We start from the raw sequence: 21,316 nt of genomic DNA on the forward strand, positions 1-21,316 counted from the left end.
TATGTTGACTGTTTTGAAGTTAATATTTTAATTTAGTTTAAATGTATGTTTAGTGTTTTGTGTGCGGCAGCACTCACAAGAGCTCAGTAATGTTTTTTACAAAGTACTTTATGAAGCCAAGTAACAAAATGGTGCAATAACTGTTCAATTAACATCAAGGAGATGACGAATACTGTACTGTAGTCATATTTCTTGTGCTGTGAGCTCTTAAATGCCTAATAAAACAGGCACTTTGTAGGAAATTGGAACTCGGTCCAAAATGCACATGGAATTTTTATACTTTAATATTCATATCTCCTTGAAAATTCTGCTGCTGGGTAATGGCTTGGCTTCAGTGTAAGGCTTGCTATGATGACATGCTTTATGTATTCATAACACATAGCTTGTATCGCCCTGCTAACATCAGCACACCAGTTTCATAAAACCCACACACGCACCATTTGCATATTCAGACTTCCTCACAGCTCCCAACTTCCCAGCTTATTTCCCGTGACTCCCTGGCGGTCCTGGTCTCGTCGTGCGTGCGCCCCACTGGGCGCTGGCTGGGGGAGCCTCTGCGGGCAGGCTGGGGTGTGACCGCTGACCTGCTTCTGTTAATTGAGAGTGGCTGGCTGAGGAGCGCAGCGTCTCCGTGAGTGATGCTCAGCTGCTATGGCAGCGCTGGGTGACTGCGCGAGGCCGGTGTCAGCCGTGCTCAGTGCGGTGGGGCTCAGCCAATGAGAGGGCGGCTCTGCTCGGCTCTGCTCTGCTCAGCCCCGCAGCACATAGCGGTGGGCCGGGCCGTGGGAAACACGCGGCGCTCTGGAGTGCTGGAGTGCGTGGGGGCAAGATCAATGAGAGGATCTCCACGCATGCTCAGGCACAATTAAAAAGGGAATGCTTAATGAGGCTATTTTTGGCTGCTCATTTTTATTTGGACATGGGGTGTTTTTGCCTTTATCCCCCTCCTCCCCAATACCGCCCCTCTGCCACTAAGCTGCCCACACATACAGCAACACACTATATCCATGCTCTTGTGTGTGTGTGTGTGTGTGTGTGTGTGTGTGTGTGTGTGTGTGTGTGTGTGTGTGTGTGTGTTATGGAGGAGAGGAAGCTGGTGTTTCCAGGCAACTTCACCCTACTCTGTTCCCTTTCACATCATCTATTTTGTGTGGAGGTGGACTTATTTCCGATTGGCTCAGTTCTCTTTATCATTAAAGCATTTGGGGAAAAGATACAGCAAGACACCCTATCACATTATGTACTTAAATCATGATATAAATAAAATGTGTATTTTAAAAACGGATTCCCTAGTCCTTGTCCTGAAGTGAATGTCCTCATTTTCATAAATATCCACTCTCTCTATAGTGGTGAAGAGCCTGCGCTTTCCTCTTGACCAAGCCAAGGACACTGGTGTTGCAGTGGCGGCCTGACATGCCTCACTGGACCAGGCAGCTAAATGACAGCAAATTCATATTGAAGCTCTAATCCCTGAAAAGCATTGATGGCAGCAGGGGTGCGTTACAAAAACACAGACAGTTTCCCGGTGTTCCTGGCCAGGTTTGGCCGCTCCGAGACTCAAAATCAGCAGAGCGCAGCTGGACAGATGAGGCCACTGAAATAGCAGACTTCCACAAATCCTGTTTATCAGGGACCTGAGAAAACAAGGGCCCACGCCCAATCACATTTGCCCAGCTGCCGGCCACAGTTTATCGCTGCCAATAATGTGCCAGTATTCTGAATGCTGTCCAATAGAATTATCTGCTCTGGTGTTGGCCTGGGACAGAGGCATGTGTATTATATCAGCTTCTTGTTCAAATTTGCATTTGCTGTTTTCATTCATTATAGGCTTGAGTGATTTGTTTATGTGCAAATGAGAAGATTGACACAACGATGGATTTCCTACAGCAGCCCACCGCTGTGACTGCTCATAGATCCCCTTGATGCTAAGATTAGTTGCAGCTCATTGCTCATCAGCGTCCAGTTTGACCATAATACTTCCATAAGACTTATTCCTTCATGTAGTGCTACTGTACAGATGCATAAATACAGAACGCTCTTTAGTGGTATGTATGTATGCTAATAGTTTGGTAAAGTGCTAGCAATGGGGCGCTGCAGGTATTACAAAAGCAAATGGCTCCTTATCATGCATTTTATCTTAACATGAGACCCAACAACTCTCAAAGAGTGTTTCCAGACTACAAAACAAGAATTCCATACTGTAGCCATATACAGTGCTATTCTCAGTAGTATAGTCTTGGTGATAGCAGTCCCCATTTTTTTTCTCCAAAATGTCTTTTCTTTTGCTGTTGGTCCACATTTAAAGTCAATTTATCTTGTTGGCATGAGCCCTAATGGCTTCTGTGGTCTGGGCAGGTGTTATATTTTCTCAGCGGCTGTACAGACACCCCAGCTATGGGGTCTTGAATCATCTGCAGAGGGGTTAGTGGAAGCCTGTATCATATCCCAGCTATCAATTGCCCTGTAAACATACAGTATGTCCACAGAAGGAATGGTTAAGTGCCAGCAGTGCACTCCATTCGCATGAGAAAGCTCTAAAAAACTCTCTTAGTTCAAGGTAATATTCTGACATGTAAGGAACCTGTTCTATTGTCATATGACAACAGATGTGCATGTGTATAATGGTAGGGGCATAATGGATATATTCTATAAGTTAGGGTGATGCGATACTGTTCAGTTTTATTCAGTAGTATATCTAACATTAACTTCGTTGACTCAGGCAGGCAGCAACTATATAAGACTAATGCAGTAATACTTGTATTGAAGTTGGGCAATGAATTCACACTTAGTTCAGTGTCAGCTGTTGTAATTCTACAGGGAAGTCACGCTTCCCTGATTTGACATTTGCAGCATAATGTGCCCTTTAGCTGTGTGACGATCATATTGATAAGCCTATTTATACTGCTGCTTTAAGTTTTGATGCGAAATGTCAGTTGAAATGTATCCAGCGGATGGACTATTCCAAAGCGAAATATCCTAGAGTGATATCTTCTTCTGAGCTGCAGCATGGGGCGTCAGAAAAGGGTTGAATCCTGGCAGTTGAACTCTATGTCACTTTTCTATGTTTTTCATCTCTGAGCTAACAGTTAAGTGTGCCTTGAGCCTGCTAGAGAGCTGCTAACACAGGGATGATTTGCATGGCACATGGGATCTGCAGAGGAGGGAAGGGCAGAGGCCAGGGCCCGCTCTCACAAATGCATTATATAAGAGCACAGCTCCGCCCTGGCTGGTGAGTCAGCAGCATAATTGGAGGCTGTGGAGGACACGAGGGCCTGGGAGAAGGGGAGTGGAAGAGAAAGGAAGATTGCGGCGTTTTGAAACTCATGGACACCATGCCCTGTGCCTTACTTATTCTTGGCAAAATTCTTCAAGTTTGTGTCATTTGTTAACTGCTAATTTTGAAGCTCACACTCAAAAGGTAAACACATAGGATGGGGGGTCACCAAAAATGTTTGCACAACATGTTAAATAAGGGCATGTAGTTTGATGAGCCATTAAAAAATTCCTGAGTGGATTACTCTGCCTATTCTGTATATTGTGAGTGCAAGCTGTAGTGTTGGTTTTGTGATTTGCATTCTGTTTAGAGCCTGCACACCAACACTAGTATAGCCATTTTAAAAGGCGCAGATTTATTCTTGGATAACTTCATTTCTTAACTGCTGAAATAAAATAAATCAAGCCTTGAAACATCAGCCTTGGATATTCTTTGTTGGGAGTCAGGCTTTAACAAACATGCACTGACCTTGTGGATGCAAATGCCGTCTTCCTGAGATGTGATCACTGACTTGACCTTTCAAATACATACATTATCATCCTTTCCCAAGAGTTGTCCAACATTTGCTATGCACATCTTACATCTTACTTGCATAATTATGTAACTATGACAGACTTTCTGATTACAAGTGAAATGTTTGAGTGTTTGGTGATGGAAAACAGTTGAAATAAAGCCTAGGAAGGTGACTGTTTAATGCCTATTTAATTGGCTAAATTGTCACCTGTAGTCACATGAAACATCACTGTTTGTATTTCTTTGATGGTGGAATAAGTTACCAAGAACTACTAGAGTTGTAACAAACCTAACTTGCCTACCTCACACTAACCATCCACTTTCTTTTTACCCACTACTATACAGTATCTTAATGACTTTTTCTGGTTTGTCACTTGATTAATTCTCTGTTTGTCACTTAAACGTCTGTACTCTCATCCTCTGGTTATCTTGTACTCTTTGTAAAGGTACTATTTATCTTTACTCTAAGGTTGCATTGTAGCTTGAATGTCAGTCCTTATTTGGTCGTGTTGGATGAAAGTGTCAGGTAAATAAATAAATGTATTTTTTATTTTCTCATGCCTCTGCAGGTTTGGCAGGAGTTGCACCGGACTTAGAAAAGAGAATAGAAGTGTATGGACAAAATCTTATACCTCCAAAGAAGCCAAAAACATTCTTACAGTTAGTATGGGAAGCCCTTCAAGATGTGACCCTCATCATCCTGGAAATCGCCGCCTTGATCTCACTGGGGCTGTCCTTCTACCAGCCCCCAGGGGAGGGGGCTGAGGGTGAGTAGCTCCTACATTTGTTTTGTGTAATGAAAGGCATTCGGCTTGTTTTACATTCTTGGAGACAACCATTTTGATATTTTAAATGTGGCAACAAACTTTTTTTTTTTTAACTAAACCTAGACCATGTGGTGGTGTTTCTCCAAATAGTGGCAGTGCTTGAAATGTGTTAGTGTAATGATATGGGGTCAGGACAGGAGTGGTTGTGAGACATGTACTGCCATGCTGAAGTGGCAGACATCAGTCTCACAACAGTCTCAGGGGGTGTTCCATGATCAAGGTGAAGGGATACTGTTGAAGCTTTTTCAGAGTCAGTTTCTCTCTAACCATTTATTAGTTTCACTCCATGACCATTGAAGCTCATTTGGACTGGACTGGACTGGACAAGTCCTCATCCAGGCATTATGCTTGTATACAGTGTTTCCTTCACACAGCCTTCAGCATTCTGTAAACCCCAGCATTTTTATCACAGTGAAAATATTAAAGCACATAGCCAGTGCCACCACCCAATGGGACAAATAATCATTGTTTTTCCTGGGCAGCATTTGCACAGAAATGAGGCAAAGTGATGGGTTCACCCGCTCAGGAAACGCAAATCAGTGCACCATTCATATGCAGCTCAGAATATTTACTGTGAGCTGTGCTTAAGCACCTCACCGCAGGCCTTGTTAACAAGAGTGACTGTGCATTCTGAGCTCTCTCAGACAAGTCAGGGGAGTGAGTACTGGAGGGTGGAGGAGGTTGGCCTGGGGGGCGCTGGGTTTATGGCACAAGCACTCTTGAGAGAGAGAGAGAGAGAGAGAGAGAGAGAGAGAGAGAGAGAGAGAGGACAGGCTAATGAAGGCCGCCCCAGGGGAATAACCTTTAGGTGAAGGCCATACATCAAAGCAGCCGGCTATAAAATGTGCAATGAAGACATGGCCATTAAGAAAGTGTGGGGGAGATGCTGAGTAAGTAATATCAATCATCGTAATGGTCCCAAATTCAATTATACCAGGAGCTGAGAATGATCTTTAATTCTGAACATACAGTATTTGGAAGACTAGTGCCAGATGAGGGTTTCTCTTCATGAAAGCAGAATGTCTCTCTTGTTGGTCTTAGTTAGTAGCATTGCTAAAATGCTGTCTCTGGGCTGAGAGACTAAATTTGATGCGAAAAGTAGTACACACAGTGTAAATAAAAGAGGAAGGGAAAATGGCTTCCTTATCATTAACATGCAAATTGCCTATCCACAATAGGAGCCTGATAATCACAGATCCATCTGAGTCTTAACAGATGTCTTGCCTGCATTTGCCTGTCATGAAGTGTTTGTCTGAATAGCTGCATACTTTCTGACTGCAATCTGGAGTTGCTCTGGAAATCCTCTTCTCCTGTACTTTTGCACAGTTTGGAGGCTTTTGTTGCAGAATCCTTTTGAATCCCACTCATACTTCAGTAATCAGTATGTGTTATGTGCATACTCTGAATGTCATTAGTTTTAATTACTGGATTTGCATAGTCATTTGCAGCCATTTTGGATCGCTTTAAAAAGATTAATGATCTGCGGGATTTGCATGCTATGGTTCGATATTAAGCTGAACTTTCATGGGTTTCCTATGGGTTTCTTGTCTGTATTTGACAGTGAAGTTTACTATATCTGGGCTTGAATATTAAAATACCTCAGGATACTGTGTAACTCTACTTTGGTATACTGTATAACCATTTGAAGGTGAACCAGCATAGCCACTGAAGGCTATCTCTTTCTCTTGCTGCATTTTTGGAGCATTTTAATTGTTGTGGCCAAATGAATTACACTTCAGTGGCCAGGGCCTATCTCAGGTGGCAGTAAAAAAATGTAAAAAACAAACAAATATAATTTTCTATTTAGCCTGGCTGAGAAGGCATTTAGGAGAATCCTTTTCTATTTGGCCTAGCTGAGAAGGCATTTAGGAGCGAGTGATAAATAAAGATTTTGTTTCCCATGTCACAGTAAGAATTTTCTCCTTGGTAGACACCTTGACAAGCTTTTGATAGCTCTTGAAAGATGCAGGCATGTTTGTATTTGATGACAGCATCCCACATGACTTCAATCACAATATAACACGCCATTCCAGCCTCTCAGCACAGCGACTCTGGTCGTAGTATTCATTTTTCTTAAAGACTTTAATTCTGTTGCCAGGAGAGTGACATTGTTGATGTTCCCTTAGGAAGATTAATTGTGTTGCCTGTCTGTGCTTCCAGACATCCCTGGTGTTCAAATTGAATCATGCCATCACAGTGTCTCTGCCTGCAGCTAGCCATGGCTAGATAAGCACACTCGCATTAGGATCAATGCGGCCTCTGCAGAAAGAAAATGTCATTTTTCTCTGTGTGGCAGTGAGAACTATGACTGTAGAAAGCATTGTTTCATGGAATTGTTTATTGGGCATTCTCCATGGTAGATCCCAGAGTAACCAAATGCCAAAGTTCATTTAATATAAAAGTGTTACATGACAAACAGTACAAATGATAGAACTGAATGGTCTCTGAAATCTGTTTTGAGTTCCTTAGCTCTTGCTAATTGTTGTTTATTTTTCTGTGGAAATGTAAACTTGCTTGTGACAGGGCTGACTTCATTAGTGGCAGCCCACTGATGCGGGTGACCTGCTGTGGTATGCTGAGTTGGGTTATCTAACCGAGAGCGTCTCCTCTTCAGCACCACGGACAGCTCCTGACAGTCTGGTGGACACACTGTACTCAGAGTGGCCACAGACTAGCAGGCAGTAGCATGCTGCAGGGGATTAAGTCACATTAAGAGATCTGCAGTGCAGTCACTGATGGGAGATTTGGGCTGATGGGAGCCACAATGGCATCTCATTGCAGTAATGATGGCACTGATGTGTTAAATACCTCGTGGTCACCTCTTAAAGACACATTTCTGTAGGGTAGTCACAATTCAGATAACGGTAAGGACTCTCAACTTATTGGAGCAAAATGGTGATCTTGACATGTTTTTACTCTAAACAGCACACATGCCCTTGTTGATGATGAAATGATTTGAGCTCTGTGCTCTGGTCCCACCAGAGCGTCTCATTTGCTTTGATCAGTGCATATTATTACACAGCGGTTGACCTCGACTTCAAATCAGCCTAATGAAAGTGTGACCACCACCATCTCACTGAGGCAGACTATACAGTATACCTCTGTGGCCAATTTTGTAAAATATTTGTATTCCGTGTTGTGGCTGAATTTTCCACACAGAGCTGCTGCCTCTATGTTATATATCAGGGCTTCCTATGGTGTTAGTGCTTTGTAAAGTAGAACTATCCCTCCGCTGAGAGTCGTTTAGCAGGTTTGCTCAATATGTTGCCTTTAGAGCTTCACAGATAAATGGGTTGAATGCATTGTGGTGACAATAAAAGCTACAATAATTGTGCTCCAAATAGATTTAGGCTTCACACAGTTCAAATGGACACTTTTGAGCCTTAAATTACTCACACGTGTAAATGTGGAGGTTACATGTGTACTGTTGTTAGTGTAGGATTTAAAGATATGGCGAGATTCTTTGTGTGATAAATTGTTAACCTAACCACGTTATGTCCACATGATGTCTACAGGTCTGCATGTCTCCACACATTCTGGAAACCCTGCTTGTTGTGTCTGTTGTTAATTGTTGTTATTTGTTTGGATATGTTTGAAGGCATCACATAGGCACAGCTCAAGCTGGCTATTCTCAAAATATCTATCACATACAGTATGTGGTGTTTTAGAGAATATTCTTTCACTTACTCTGCTTCTGGTAACAATACAGATTTATTTTTATCACAGGATGAAGAAGTTTTAAGATCTCAAAGGAATATGACTTCACAGACATTTTGCTTTTAAATACAATAAAAAATGAAAACCTCTAAATACCAATTGCACTGCAGTCATTTTAAATAGATTGCTTTTTATCTTTAAAGTACAATTCTAAATGCAAATGTCGCTTACATTTTACTCGCCAACAAAGCTAACAAATACTTTCATAGCATGCAAAAAATCACAATTTCCCAGAAGGTGAATGAATTGAATACAGTTAATTGCTGATCATCTTACTTGATTATAGACCTTATTTAGTGCTTGTATAAAAGACAAAATGACAGAACATAGAGATGTGATATGTTTTGTATGTGTGCGGGCACACTGAGTGTGCCTTCTATGGGTTTTATCACTAGACAATCCTCACTATGTACAATATCTGTATACAATGTATGTACTGTATACTGTACATCTGTGTACCTAGTATGTACTGAATGTCTGACATATATACCAGTACCTAGTATGTACTGAATGTCTGACATATATACCTGTACCTACAGTAGTATGTACTGAATGTCTGACATATATACCTGTACCTACAGTAGTATGTACTGAATGTCTGACATCTCCTTGAGTGCAGGCTGTGGATCAGCGGCTGCAGGGGCAGAGGATGAGGGGGAAGCTGAAGCCGGCTGGATAGAGGGTGCCGCCATCTTGCTGTCAGTGGTGTGTGTGGTGCTGGTCACAGCCTTTAATGACTGGAGCAAAGAGAAGCAGTTCCGTGGACTTCAGAGTCGCATCGAGCAGGAACAAAAGTTCCAGGTGGTGCGTGGGAGCCAGGTCATCCAACTGCCCGTCGCTGACATCGTGGTCGGAGATATTGCCCAAATCAAGTATGGTGCGTACTGCCTCTCTTTGACTGACACACTACTGTTTTCCACATGTGTTTTTTGAAATATGCTACAGTAACTTACTGTAGCAATAGGTTGTTTCATATCATATAGCTGCTTTATATGACAAAGGATCAGTGCAGTTCTTCTGCAGCCTCTGCAGTCCTATTTCCATTGACTATAATCATGCTTTTCACAAAGCATTTGAACCATTAAAGCTCAACAGTTGATCCATGAACAACTCCTGTGAGAACAGTGTATCCTTCAGCAGTAGAATGAAACCATGTGGTAATTTGCTGTAGCTTTGGGTCTCTAGTATATCTAAAAATATGTATATGTAATGAAGCTTAATGAGGCAAGGAACTAATTGGTATGTTTTTTTGACTGATCCACACGTTTCAAACCCACTGAGTTCAGAGGCATTCACTAATTACTGATTGGAGAACACCAGTGTAGCTCAGCCTCATAGTTGTTTTTAACCTGTGAGCCATACATAGATCTTTATGCATCCTGCAATCTGTTAGGTGCTAAGTCCGTTTTAAAGGGTTTTAATGGGGAAATCCTTGCATTGATAAGAAAAGGGGCAAACATTTTCAAATGCTACTGGAGTGCAGACACAAGGAGACAGTTTCCACCCAATAATGCGAATGTCAAACAAATGAGTTTCCTGTCTCTTCTTAAAGGTGACCTGCTTCCTGCTGATGGAGTGTTGATACAGGGCAACGACCTAAAGATTGATGAGAGTTCTCTGACTGGCGAATCAGACCACGTGCGGAAAGCTGCGGACAAAGATCCCATGCTTCTGTCTGGTTAGTGTACTGCAGACTCTCACTCACACTTTGTTGACCTTACCTGTGTTTGTAGATAATTGACTGTTTTGCAGACATTTTGAACTTTACGCTTTATTGACATTTCTAAATAGGCAAAATGGGAAACTAATTGAACAAAAAAATCTAAATGGCCTGACATTTAGTCATATGCTGACATTTTATGGATGAACCGAAAGTACAACATTAGCAAAAACAAAGGCAGAAAATCAGTGTTTGTCAAACTCTGTTGTGCTCTGTTGCAGTATTTTGGCTCTAATGGGTGACTTGAAGAATGCAACTGACTTCACTCTGTTATAAAAGTAAAAACATATGTGAAATAAAAGACAGAGCTTAGACATGTTCATTCTAATAAGTTTCACCATATTTCTTCTCCTACTAAATGAGCCACTGGGGGACTAGCAAGGTCGACTGGTACAACTACCCACTCAAATGAATAATATTATCTTGGCAGAGAACATGGAGGGCAAAAGCAATAGAATGAGAGCAGAATCAGTTGCCATATTAGACATGTTCATGAAAAATGATAAATTCAGTTGACGTTTGCTGGCATCTACAAAAGATGACATTGCCATTATTATTCTCCTCATAAAGGCTTTCTCTAGAAACCAGGAAATCATAACGTGAGCTTTATTAAAGGAGGAGAAGAGAATGGGAGAGGGTGTGTTTCTTTAACCCTTTTGCCCTTGCTGAAATCATTCAACATAGGACTACCTTGGTTGTTAAACAGACATTGTAAACTAGGTCTAGTTTTATGTCTCCGGTTAAAAGGCACACAGTATTGTAGGGCTTCCTTTAAGATATCTTAATAGCGGTAAGAAGTGTTCAGTGTTAATCTCTCTGAATAAGGGACTGCTATTGATAACGCAATGCCCTTGTGGTCTGTGTCGTTATCTAATGGCCATTATTTACACTGTTTGCTGTAAGCTCCTCAGATGCCAAGCTACATCTCTATCAAGGCTTGCGCCAGCCCCTGGTGCTGTAGCCAGTAGTGATTGTCATTCTGTTACTGTCGTTTTATAAAGCAGCTTTGTACTCCTTGTGGTTTCTATTTGCCATTGCCAACATCTTGTCCCGTTGATCTTAGCCTGATAACTGCCTGCTACTGCAGACAATGCTTCTGTTTCTTTAGACAGTCATTCTTTAAATGGGCAGTCTTAATTATAGACCCTGTTGAGTTTGCAGTTATTTCTTGCTGCGAGTCCCCTAGCCAGTGTTACCTTTGCATTGCATATTTGAACTGATAGGGCATGCTGGCCCACCCTGCAGGTACTCATGTGATGGAGGGCTCTGGGAGGATGGTGGTGACTGCGGTGGGAGTGAACTCCCAGACGGGGATCATCTTCACCCTGCTGGGTGCCGGTGGAGAGGAGGAGGAGAAGAAGGAGAAGAAAGGTATGTCTGCTTCATATCTCAGCTCTAAAGACACACGTTCGGACTGAAGGCCCACCATTGCTTTGGTCCACTTCTGATTATAATCCAGGGGAACTGACCTTTTTGAGATCCTGGAGAGTGCCCCTTTCCAAGAAGGTAGTTTTGGTAAATATGGCTGTGTTTGATATAAAGTAAAACATTTTGATTTCTTTTATGAAATCTGATAACAGACAGACACCAGATGTTTAATACACTAGTGTGTATACCATATCTCATCAGCTCTGGTATAAATGTGATGAAAGAGGTTTTGCCTCTAATCTCCTCTTTTGTGGAAACATCAGTCGACAGATTTTTGCGGGATTGTAATGTGACATCCACTCACAAACGGATCAGTGTATTAATCAGATGTACAGTGAACTTTGTGAGAAACAGGAACTGGACATTTACTCTGGAATAGATGTTTCCTCATAGCGTGCTGTGCTCTGTGGATGTGAATTCCTTGACAAGGTGCTGTGTAGATCTGAAGATCACTTAATATACAGATATATACTATTGCTGTGTCATGAACCAAATACAGTCCTAAACAGGAGAAAAGACACCACAAAAATCAGTAGATTCAGAGTGTGAGAGATGGGGTTTGATCTGATCTGTGAGTGCACCACACACGTGCATCTCCTGTTTGTGTGACTGTCATTCTACATACCACCATGCAGGTCAGACAGTTGAAGATGGCCAACAGCTCACAGGTAGAGTATGTCTCACTCCCACTCGCCCATCCCATATTTTTACCCCGGGGGCTTCCACCAAACCTGATCACGACTCAACCTCCTGTAAGCGTGTGATCACCATACTAAACCTCCTCCCTCCTCCTCCTCCTCCTCCCCCTCTTCCTCCTCCTCCTCCTCCTCCTTGGCACCCTGCTTTAGCCACAGTGATTCTCCACTTAAAAAGAGGAGCCTCCCTAACGCATCTTTTTAAGTCTAAACAGAAACACATTCCATTCATACCCCTGCATAGAGCTCCTGATCAATGGTTGTACCAAATCGGTTTTAGCGTTTCAAATCACTCCCCTTTGTCAAGTTTGAATTCATGACACTAAGTCTCAGTTATTTTCTATCCTTTGAGAAATGTGCAAGGTTTTTATGGTTGTATTATAATTATGCTGTAGGTGCTATTTACAAATTGTCTGTGAATTTGTGAAAACATAGATCTTTAAATATTGTCACTCTAACAAGGGCAAAGTAAAACAATATTCATAAAAGGTGTGCATATATTACAGATGACTACTCCTTGTAGTGTATTAATGTCAGTGGAAAATGTATTGCTGAACTAAAAAGACCTCTGTTCCTAACGAGCATGATAGGTTTAGACCATCTCTGTTAAGGTAATCCTCTAAAGAGCTTTTATATCCTGTCTATAAATGACGCATAAAATGGCTTGCAGGCTTGAGATAAACAAGCTCTAGCTCCCAGATGTCAGGTGGTCAAGCTATCACTGTAAACGGTTAAATGTTCATATGCTCTTCAAGTATCCTTTAGAAAATAAAATGAAATTATTTTCTTCCACCTAATACACTCTCTAACCCTCAAGTCAAAATGATTTTTGCCTTTTATACTGATTTTTTTATACTAAGTATTGGTCAATTCTGGCTGATTGTTGTACCATTGATCATTGTGTTGTGCTGTGTACACTCTTTTTGTTTTGTTCATCCATTTTATTTGTGACTGTGTTTTATGTTGCATTTTGAATGTTACGCCTATTATTGCCATCCCTCGAGCCCTTTTAGGTGAAAGCAGTTGACTGAAGAAGCAAGCTCAGCTAACTAATCATAGTGAAGAAGCTCTTAACCATGTTATTTTTGCTCACTATTATCCTTTTTTTTCGCCCATTATTACTCGCTAGACTGCTCCCATCCCTCCTCCCACCCCATCGCAACTATAGCCACCGATGGTGCTGCAGGTGCAAATGCCCCTGGTAACGCCAGCCTAGTCAATGGTAGGTTGAGAAGACCTCCGTTGTTCTTTTCCCATGGGTCTTCCTTTCCTTCCCTGTCCTCAGTTCTCCTGTCCTCCCCCTCTGCTGACTGTACAACCCTTCACAAATGCATGCCTCTGGAAGTTGTGAATATTTCCTCCTTTTTCCTTGCTGTTATCCCCCCTTCCAGTTCCCCCCTTCTCTCATCTCCCCCAACTCTCAGAGATGGAATGCCACAATAAGAGGTTCTCTGGTTGTTACTGTAGTTGCAGGAGTTTGTGTGCAAGCCCTGACAAAAGAAGGGAAGTGTGTGTTCTATTGGCTGTGGACATAGGCACATACTCGTTGACATTAATCCACAGGTTATGTACTCTATTAGAGTGTTTTGTGACTGGAAATCAAAGGCGAGTAATCCTTTTTTCCTTGTCCATTGTATGATGTCCGTTCCAAGAATGCATCTGTCTCTCTGAGTATTCTTTATGGTTATTCTAACCTCTGCCAATTTCCAGACTATACATCTTACTGTATTATTATTAGCAACCACCTGAAATCTCTTGTTATCAAGAGAGCAATACTATATGTGCACAAAAGTTGCATCAGGGTGAAAGTGACCTTAAATCATGCACTACTGTGACCTTTAACCTGATACTTTGTCTCAGTGCCACTCTACTGGTTTAGAGGTGCAGTTACGTTTTGTTGTCCTTAAAATAATACCTGCAGAGTTTTAAGAAACATAATTTAAGCAGTATGTGTAAACTGTCATCGGAGGTTCATAGAAAGCAACATCTAATAGTATTCCTCTTATGCCACACCACCAGCATTGTTTTCCATGTTGGTTGCTTAGCTTTGGTATTGTTCTTGGTATTTAATCCAGATGTTGCCCTGTTATTTCAAAGACTGCCCATGGCATAGACAGTTTTTTATGTTTGTATTGTATCATTGTCTGGTCTTTGTGGCACATTGTGTTCATGGATTAATATGAAATATTGGTACAATTCCTCTAGGACTGTATTTACCCTATATGTACCCAGCAGAAGACAATACCTTTCTGGAGGCTCGTGTAGAGATTAAATATATTAAATATATTTAAAATACATTTTGTTAAACAAAACAAAGTGAAAACAGCACTAATTATGACACTAATCAAATAGAGACTGCATATGCCTTGTTTATTGTTTAGAAGGTTAATGTGACTTATATGGGAAATCAACAACACATCACTATACAATCAATACAAATATTAGGAATTTCAACAAAGATTGGGCTGAAAACTGTTTGACATCATAGGCTTCCTTACTATTGAAATGAATATTGTGGCAGTTCCTTTCGCATGCTCAACCTTTAAACTTCCCAAGCATGTTGGCTTAATATACTTTGTATTTCATTGCTAACATGCTTCCTTTAAACTTGATTCATGTGCAGAGTCATGTTGAATTTCTTGGAGTTTATGAGCATTAATGGAGTACAATGCACATCAACAGGTCAGAGTAGTTTAAATGATACTTCGGCATCGTATATTAAACTAAAACCAACATAAAAAACAAGTTGGTTTTTTGTATTTTACTGTATATAGCAAATGGATAATTTGGAAGACAGTACAGAATATGTTTTAATGTCTTATACATGTATGTCTGAAGCCAGAGGTTTATGTGACTGACTTGTATGTATACGTTATTTATCAAAACACATTGGAACTAATACATTTTTAAGATATGCCACATTGAAAATATTCAGTGAGGAAAATTGATGTTTGAGTTTGAGTTGAAGATGCTTTGGCAGATGACAGATAGGGACATGTTTTGAGAGGTGTGAATGTCCAGTCATGTGTTATTAGGTATAAGTATGCCCCATTTTAGCATCAGGCTTTAGTCACATACCACCCCTCCTCTCTACCTTGACCAATGAGATGTTGCATGCGCATCCTTGTGTGGGTGTGGTGGTGGTCTGCATGTCCTCAGTGTCAGTGTGTGTACCTGTGTCGCTCTATCCTGCATCAGTGTGTTTAATATGTGATCGTTTTGTCTGGACTACTTCTGTAGAACAGCCTTTTCTTGTCTTGTTAAAATGTCAGACTCTCTCTAGTCTTTAATGTGAGTATGTCACTGACTCATTACAAATAGATTATACCATATACTATACCAACACACAGAAAAGAATACATTATAAATAATTATTAACCTTTTTTCTGATTTTAATAAATCAGAGCAAATACACTAGACTGCAGTCTAATTTTGCACATGCTGTTATCCAAATTGTGCAGATTACTTTCACTGAAAGTGGTTAAATTCTACACTTTTTATTGCCATACCCATTCATGTTAAAGTAAAAGTGACTGTCAGTGATAATGTTTCAATTGATAAAGCACACAGAAAATCATATGCCATAAAGTAGCTGCATCATGGCAATCTGTTGCACCCTCACCAAGACCACACCATTAAAATGCAACGTTATGTTATGTATGTTACTGTCATTGAAATGTTGAATAAATCTTCATATTCTGTCTTCCTTTTTTATTTTGATTTCATTGTAATGTCCTTGTGAACGTTTGGTGTCTTACTGTCTGCTTTGGTTACTTTTTTGTCTTTTTCTTGTTCTGTGTCTTGTATGTCTTCATCATAGGTAAAATGCAGGATGGAAATACGGAGAACAACCAGACAAAAGGTAACCTCCTCTCACCTGAGCCCTCCCTCTGGTTCCTCCCCCTCTCTGGTGGCCTGCTAGCTCCAGGGCTTCCCATTTAAGGCTGACATCTGTGTTTGCAGCACTGTCACTCTGTGTCCCACCTGTCTGCTGCTCCTACTGAGCCTGTCACGGTCTCTTGATGATCTATCTATCTGTGTGCTCCTGCCTGCACACTCGGGCCGTAGTGGCGGTGGCCAAAGGTTGGGTCTGGGCAGCCGTATGCACCGTGACCTGGAGAGAAACTGATTTGCTGAATGTTTTGTAGAGCTCTAAATAGGACATGCAGTTAGGCAGGAGGGTGAAGAAGACAAGATGAGTACATGTATATGTACTGATGTATGTTGAGATGTATTGCACACTCTTAGACCATGAAACAGAGGTCTCTCCAAAAAAAGTTAAAAAGCAAGAAGTATGCTGTAAATACAATTCTAAATGCAATAAACAGCAAATAAAATGATAATAAAGTAACCATTATACCATAACCATTATAACATAACTTTTCATATTTGTATAGATTTCAGACAATGGTATTGTCTACCCTAAAGGACAAAAGGAGAGGAAAGTAAAATTATGACAGCAAGATTACACCGTCTGTCATGCATTTGGTCTGAGGGATTAATAACATCCACTTGGCTCAGTGAGGCCGAGGGTGCTGAGAGCTCAGGGTGACTCATCCATGCATACAGTTGGTACGGGCCAGAGCCCTGCGGCCAGCATGCTCTCCCACAGAGGAGCCTCAAGGTGCTGGGAGGTGGCTGCTTTAACCTCAGGTGCTGGTCTTTTAAAGGCACAGGGGCTTGACAAGAAGGATTCGGAGTGACAACAAGCCCACCTTTCTCTACAGACCAGCGGAATGTAAATGCAATGAAGCACTAGATCAAACATTTGAAAAAGATGCCAAGCTTGGTCCTTTGACCTATTTTCAGGAACTATTTTAAGTCTGCTGAATATTGTGTTTGGACTGAAATACTGGTGCATTTTTTTGATTTTCTAAACATGGAATGGCAGATTGGCTTTATGTTTATATATAGTGTCAGTGACTGAATTGAACGCGCCTTTCAACTTGCCCAAATGTATAACAACAAAGAGGCACTCTGCATAACCGACGCCTGCTCTCCTCTCCTCTCCCCATTGCAGTGAAGAAGCAAGACGGAGCTGCTGCGATGGAGATGCAACCCCTCAAGAGTGCGGAGGGAGGAGAGACTGACGAGAAAGAGAAGAAGAAAGCCAACGTCTCCAAGAAAGAGAAGTCCGTCCTGCAAGGAAAGCTGACCAAGCTGGCTGTTCAGATCGGAAAAGCTGGTACTGTGTCTAGTCATGCCTCACCTAGTTTTGAAACTTGACTTGTGCTTCAGGTTTTAAAAACAATCCTCATATGATAAACTACAGATCAAAATGAGTAACGACAGGATGTCCATATGAGCCTGATAATCATGAATGGCAACAACAGCATCTTTTTCTATGCCCTGCCTTTAGGTCTGGTGATGTCTGCCATTACGGTCATCATCCTGGTGCTATACTTTGCTATCGACAACTTTGTTCTTCAGAAGAGGCCGTGGATGCCCGAGTGCACTCCCATCTATATCCAGTACTTTGTGAAGTTCTTCATCATTGGTGTGACAGTGCTGGTAGTAGCTGTTCCTGAAGGCCTTCCACTGGCAGTCACCATCTCCTTGGCCTACTCAGTCAAGGTACTTCAATGATAGTCAATAATAATTCAATCACTCTAACTGGACAATCAAATGGAAATTTGCTATCTGGTGTTTAGACCATAATAAATGTTTTGTCTTTGCAATGTAGTAATAATCAATAATTAATGACATAAAGGCTTTAAACCAATTTCTGTTTTGACAGAAAATGATGAAAGACAACAACTTGGTGAGGCACTTGGATGCTTGTGAAACCATGGGTAATGCCACCGCCATCTGCTCTGACAAGACGGGCACGCTGACGACCAATCGCATGACTGCAGTGCAGTGCTATGTTGGAGACGTCCATTACAAAGAGATCCCCGACCCTGGCGCCATCAATGTGAAGACATTGGACATTCTTGTTAACTCTATATCCATCAACAGCGCCTACACCACCAAGATTCTGGTAAGACACTGAGGGCCAGATGTACCTACATTTGCGAACGTAGCGTTATCATCGTCATGGACAAACCGCAGATTGCGAACGCTGTCAGACCCAAGTTACCGTCGTATTTATCAAACTAGTGTAAACTGTGCCTTTCTCTGCCCATAAACGCAATTTACGAATGTCCACAACTGAATGGCAGTGCCTATACAAGCGCAGTTGAATGAAGTTAACTGATGACAACATTAAAAAGAATCAAACGTTTAGCAATCATGAAATAATACATACATGATAAGATGTCAACAAGCAGGGAGATAATGAAGATCAGTAGTTTTACTCAAAGTACTTGTGCCCGTAGGCTATGGAAAATTGGTCAAATCTAGCAAGTAGGAAAGTTTAAGTGAATGACGTGAAAGTGAAAGTAAGACATTCAAAAGGCCAACGAAAGTTAAGGTTGCTTTTGATAGTACAAATACTTACTTACTGGTGCTCTAAATAGCGATTCTGTTGTCTTTGAAAGGTTCTCTTATTGACGCATTGAACTGCAATTTGGATTAACACCTGCTTTTACAAGGCGGAAGTATTTAGGCGCAGAATAGACGTGCGCTTTCAGGAGCAGTCTTTGTACATACCGCGGAATACATAATTAAGCGCTCTTTACGCTTCCCCTCCCATCTTTTTACACTAAACTCCCACTTTCCCCTGGATCCTCCCATGAATGCATATGCATGACACGAAAAACGCAATTAGCCATGTTCAGCTCCTGTGACAGGCAGTTTGCGCTTTTACATCATTGCGGCCTGTTTGTAACCTGACGCTCGCCAGATGAATTTCGTTCCGCTAGCTCCGCCCAGCTTCACTCACATCCATCTGGGACCTCTTCCATTGAGAGTGATTTCTGCACCAGATTTTATGGTACAGCTAATCAGGACGCAGGGCGGGAGTTTCATAGATGTGACATAGCGTAGAAGCGACTGTGAGACTGTTATCAGCGTCACGGGTTGGCTTCGATGTGAGTGGTTGAAATAGCACGTCAATAGATGACGGACAAGTGGCTTATTCAATCATATGCAAGCATTTTTTGATTAGGCCCAGCCTTCTGAAGCAACACTCCAATGGATTGGTCCCAGATGGATGAGTGGAGCTAGGCGGAATGAAATTAATCTGGCGAGAGTCAGGTTAGCCTGTTTGTACATACCTAGCAATGATTTTACACGCACGTTGCGAAACAAATACGCCTGAAGTGGGCGCAAACGCATCTGGCCCTGAGTCAGCTGTTTCAAACGCAATCTGGTCAAGTTTAGTCTCCACTGTCATCTGCAGTACACACAGAGTTGAGGAGTAACAGAATACATGTAACAGGATTACATATTTAAAAAACAAATTATGAGTAACTGTATTTAAATACAAATTTAAATTGAAATTGGTGGTGTTCAGAATACAGTTACACTAATCCTAAATTTCTTGAATTTCCCCTGGGGATCAATAAAGTATCTATCTTTCTATCTATCTAATCATTTGATGAAGGGGTTACTTTTTAAATCATCAATCTAACATGAAGGCGTAGGCTTTTCATGTTCAAATTCAAATCTTTATAGACAAAGTACAGGTGTCTCCTTTCTCCTGCTCTCTCTGGTTATAGATAGCCAAATGAAACCTCTCCAGAAATGTGATCAGTTTGTCATAGGCCAATGGGGCTAATGTACAGCCAGCATGTTTTAGGCCAGCCATAGTTTCAGGTTCCTTGACAAAAATGTTCTACTAAAAGGAATATAACTCCCTTTGTGTTGGTTAAAAAAACCCAACTGCTTTCCCATCAGTGCATCATTCAGTCTATGAAAGTATAGTTTAAGTTCTAGTGTTACTTAAAAAAAGAATAAATAGAAACATATAAAACAGCAGAGTACATATAGCAGAATACATAAACACACATAGTCATACACACCCAGTCATTGCATGAAAAACAGTATGAACATACATCTACATACATGCATACTTTCTGTCATTGCACTAATCCATTTTACAACAGATTCCATATCACACCTTATTTCTTTGCAACATTGATGGTGGTTATTGCGGATGGATAAAATCTGTGCTTGAGTTGAGTTACTGTTGTAGGTTTTTTGACACAGTGATGTTAATGTTTCATAGGCCTACATGAATCCTTACTATCAAGCAGGGTCATGGGTTGTTGTTGGCATTGGCTGTGAGTCTTACAACCTCAGTGTTTGAAATAACTGTTTCATCCACAGCTAATAAAATGCCAATGCCAATGTAATCGGTTGTAGAATATGTTACTCACCTTAAGCAATGTAACAGAATATACAGTACAAACCTTTTAGGACATTTATTCTCTAATCTGTAGTGGAATACATTTGACGAATAACCTTGACTATCTACATATGGGTGCAGTGGTTCTCCTTAAAAGCCAGACAGCCTATAGAGTCAACCCCTACTTGTCAATACAAAGACATTTAAAGCTTTGCTGAAATGAAATATGGATGAAATCAGAACTGAGTTGAAAAGCACTCATGGAGAGTTTGAAGTACCTTCATACTGTACCAAAAGTCAACGGAGGTTGCAAACTTGGACTGAGACTAAATAAAGAATTCTGTTTTGAATTATTTTGTAGTTTCTCTTTCAAGACACTGAAGTTTTCTGATTTTACAAACTGGGGTGAACAAAAAGGAACTGCAGATACAGTTATAGGGAGGAGGAGGAGGAGTATATCACACAGGGTCCTGCAATTCAATTGACCTTCATTTTCATCTCATCCCATTGCCTTGCTACTTGGCATGCCTCTGCAATAAGGCATGCTCTCCCATCTTAAGTCTGGTCACAGCTGGATGGCTACAGAGCTTAATGCTCATTTAATAAAGACACCCTCCTTAAATACCTCAGGGCATGAACACAGTGGTACCAAAATGAAGGAGCTAATTTGGACCACCATCCCTTGATGTATTGTAAATTACATTGGGCATTAATTAAAGTCTTTTTCTGTTCAGCATTGCGTTATAAAATCAATATGTATGTATTCCAAATTAGAAGGCCCCTAAAGCATGAACCATTTAAAATAGAAGTAACCAGGGGTCACCAGAGTTGCTTAGGAGGTGATCAAATCTGAAATGTAACTTGGGAGGTGTCCTACATTTCCTAGTCTTCTCTGCTGAAATAGTGCTCATC

At 41.2% G+C, this 21,316-nt stretch overlaps 1 protein-coding gene across 13 annotated transcripts in view; it reads left to right on the forward strand.

The window, feature by feature from the left end:
• Positions 1–21,316, forward strand: part of atp2b2 (ATPase plasma membrane Ca2+ transporting 2) — a 107,468-nt gene that overhangs the window by 67,843 nt on the left and 18,309 nt on the right. For 8 of the 13 annotated variants that reach the window (XM_042088993.1, XM_042088989.1, XM_042088990.1 and 5 more), the window contains 10 exons: positions 4,357–4,554; positions 8,951–9,208; positions 9,884–10,009; positions 11,297–11,422; positions 12,115–12,147; positions 13,304–13,396; positions 15,995–16,036; positions 17,195–17,359; positions 17,534–17,748; positions 17,912–18,154. In XM_042088993.1, coding sequence (XP_041944927.1) covers positions 4,357–4,554; positions 8,951–9,208; positions 9,884–10,009; positions 11,297–11,422; positions 12,115–12,147; positions 13,304–13,396; positions 15,995–16,036; positions 17,195–17,359; positions 17,534–17,748; positions 17,912–18,154 — 1,499 coding nt within the window. The remainder of the gene's footprint in view (positions 1–4,356; positions 4,555–8,950; positions 9,209–9,883; positions 10,010–11,296; positions 11,423–12,114; positions 12,148–13,303; positions 13,397–15,994; positions 16,037–17,194; positions 17,360–17,533; positions 17,749–17,911; positions 18,155–21,316) is intronic. The other 5 variants (XM_042088983.1, XM_042088987.1, XM_042088988.1 and 2 more) reach the window with 3 other exon arrangements.

Source organism: Alosa sapidissima, chromosome 4 (genome assembly GCF_018492685.1).
Source record: "Alosa sapidissima isolate fAloSap1 chromosome 4, fAloSap1.pri, whole genome shotgun sequence".
Lineage (NCBI taxonomy): Eukaryota > Metazoa > Chordata > Actinopteri > Clupeiformes > Clupeidae > Alosa > Alosa sapidissima.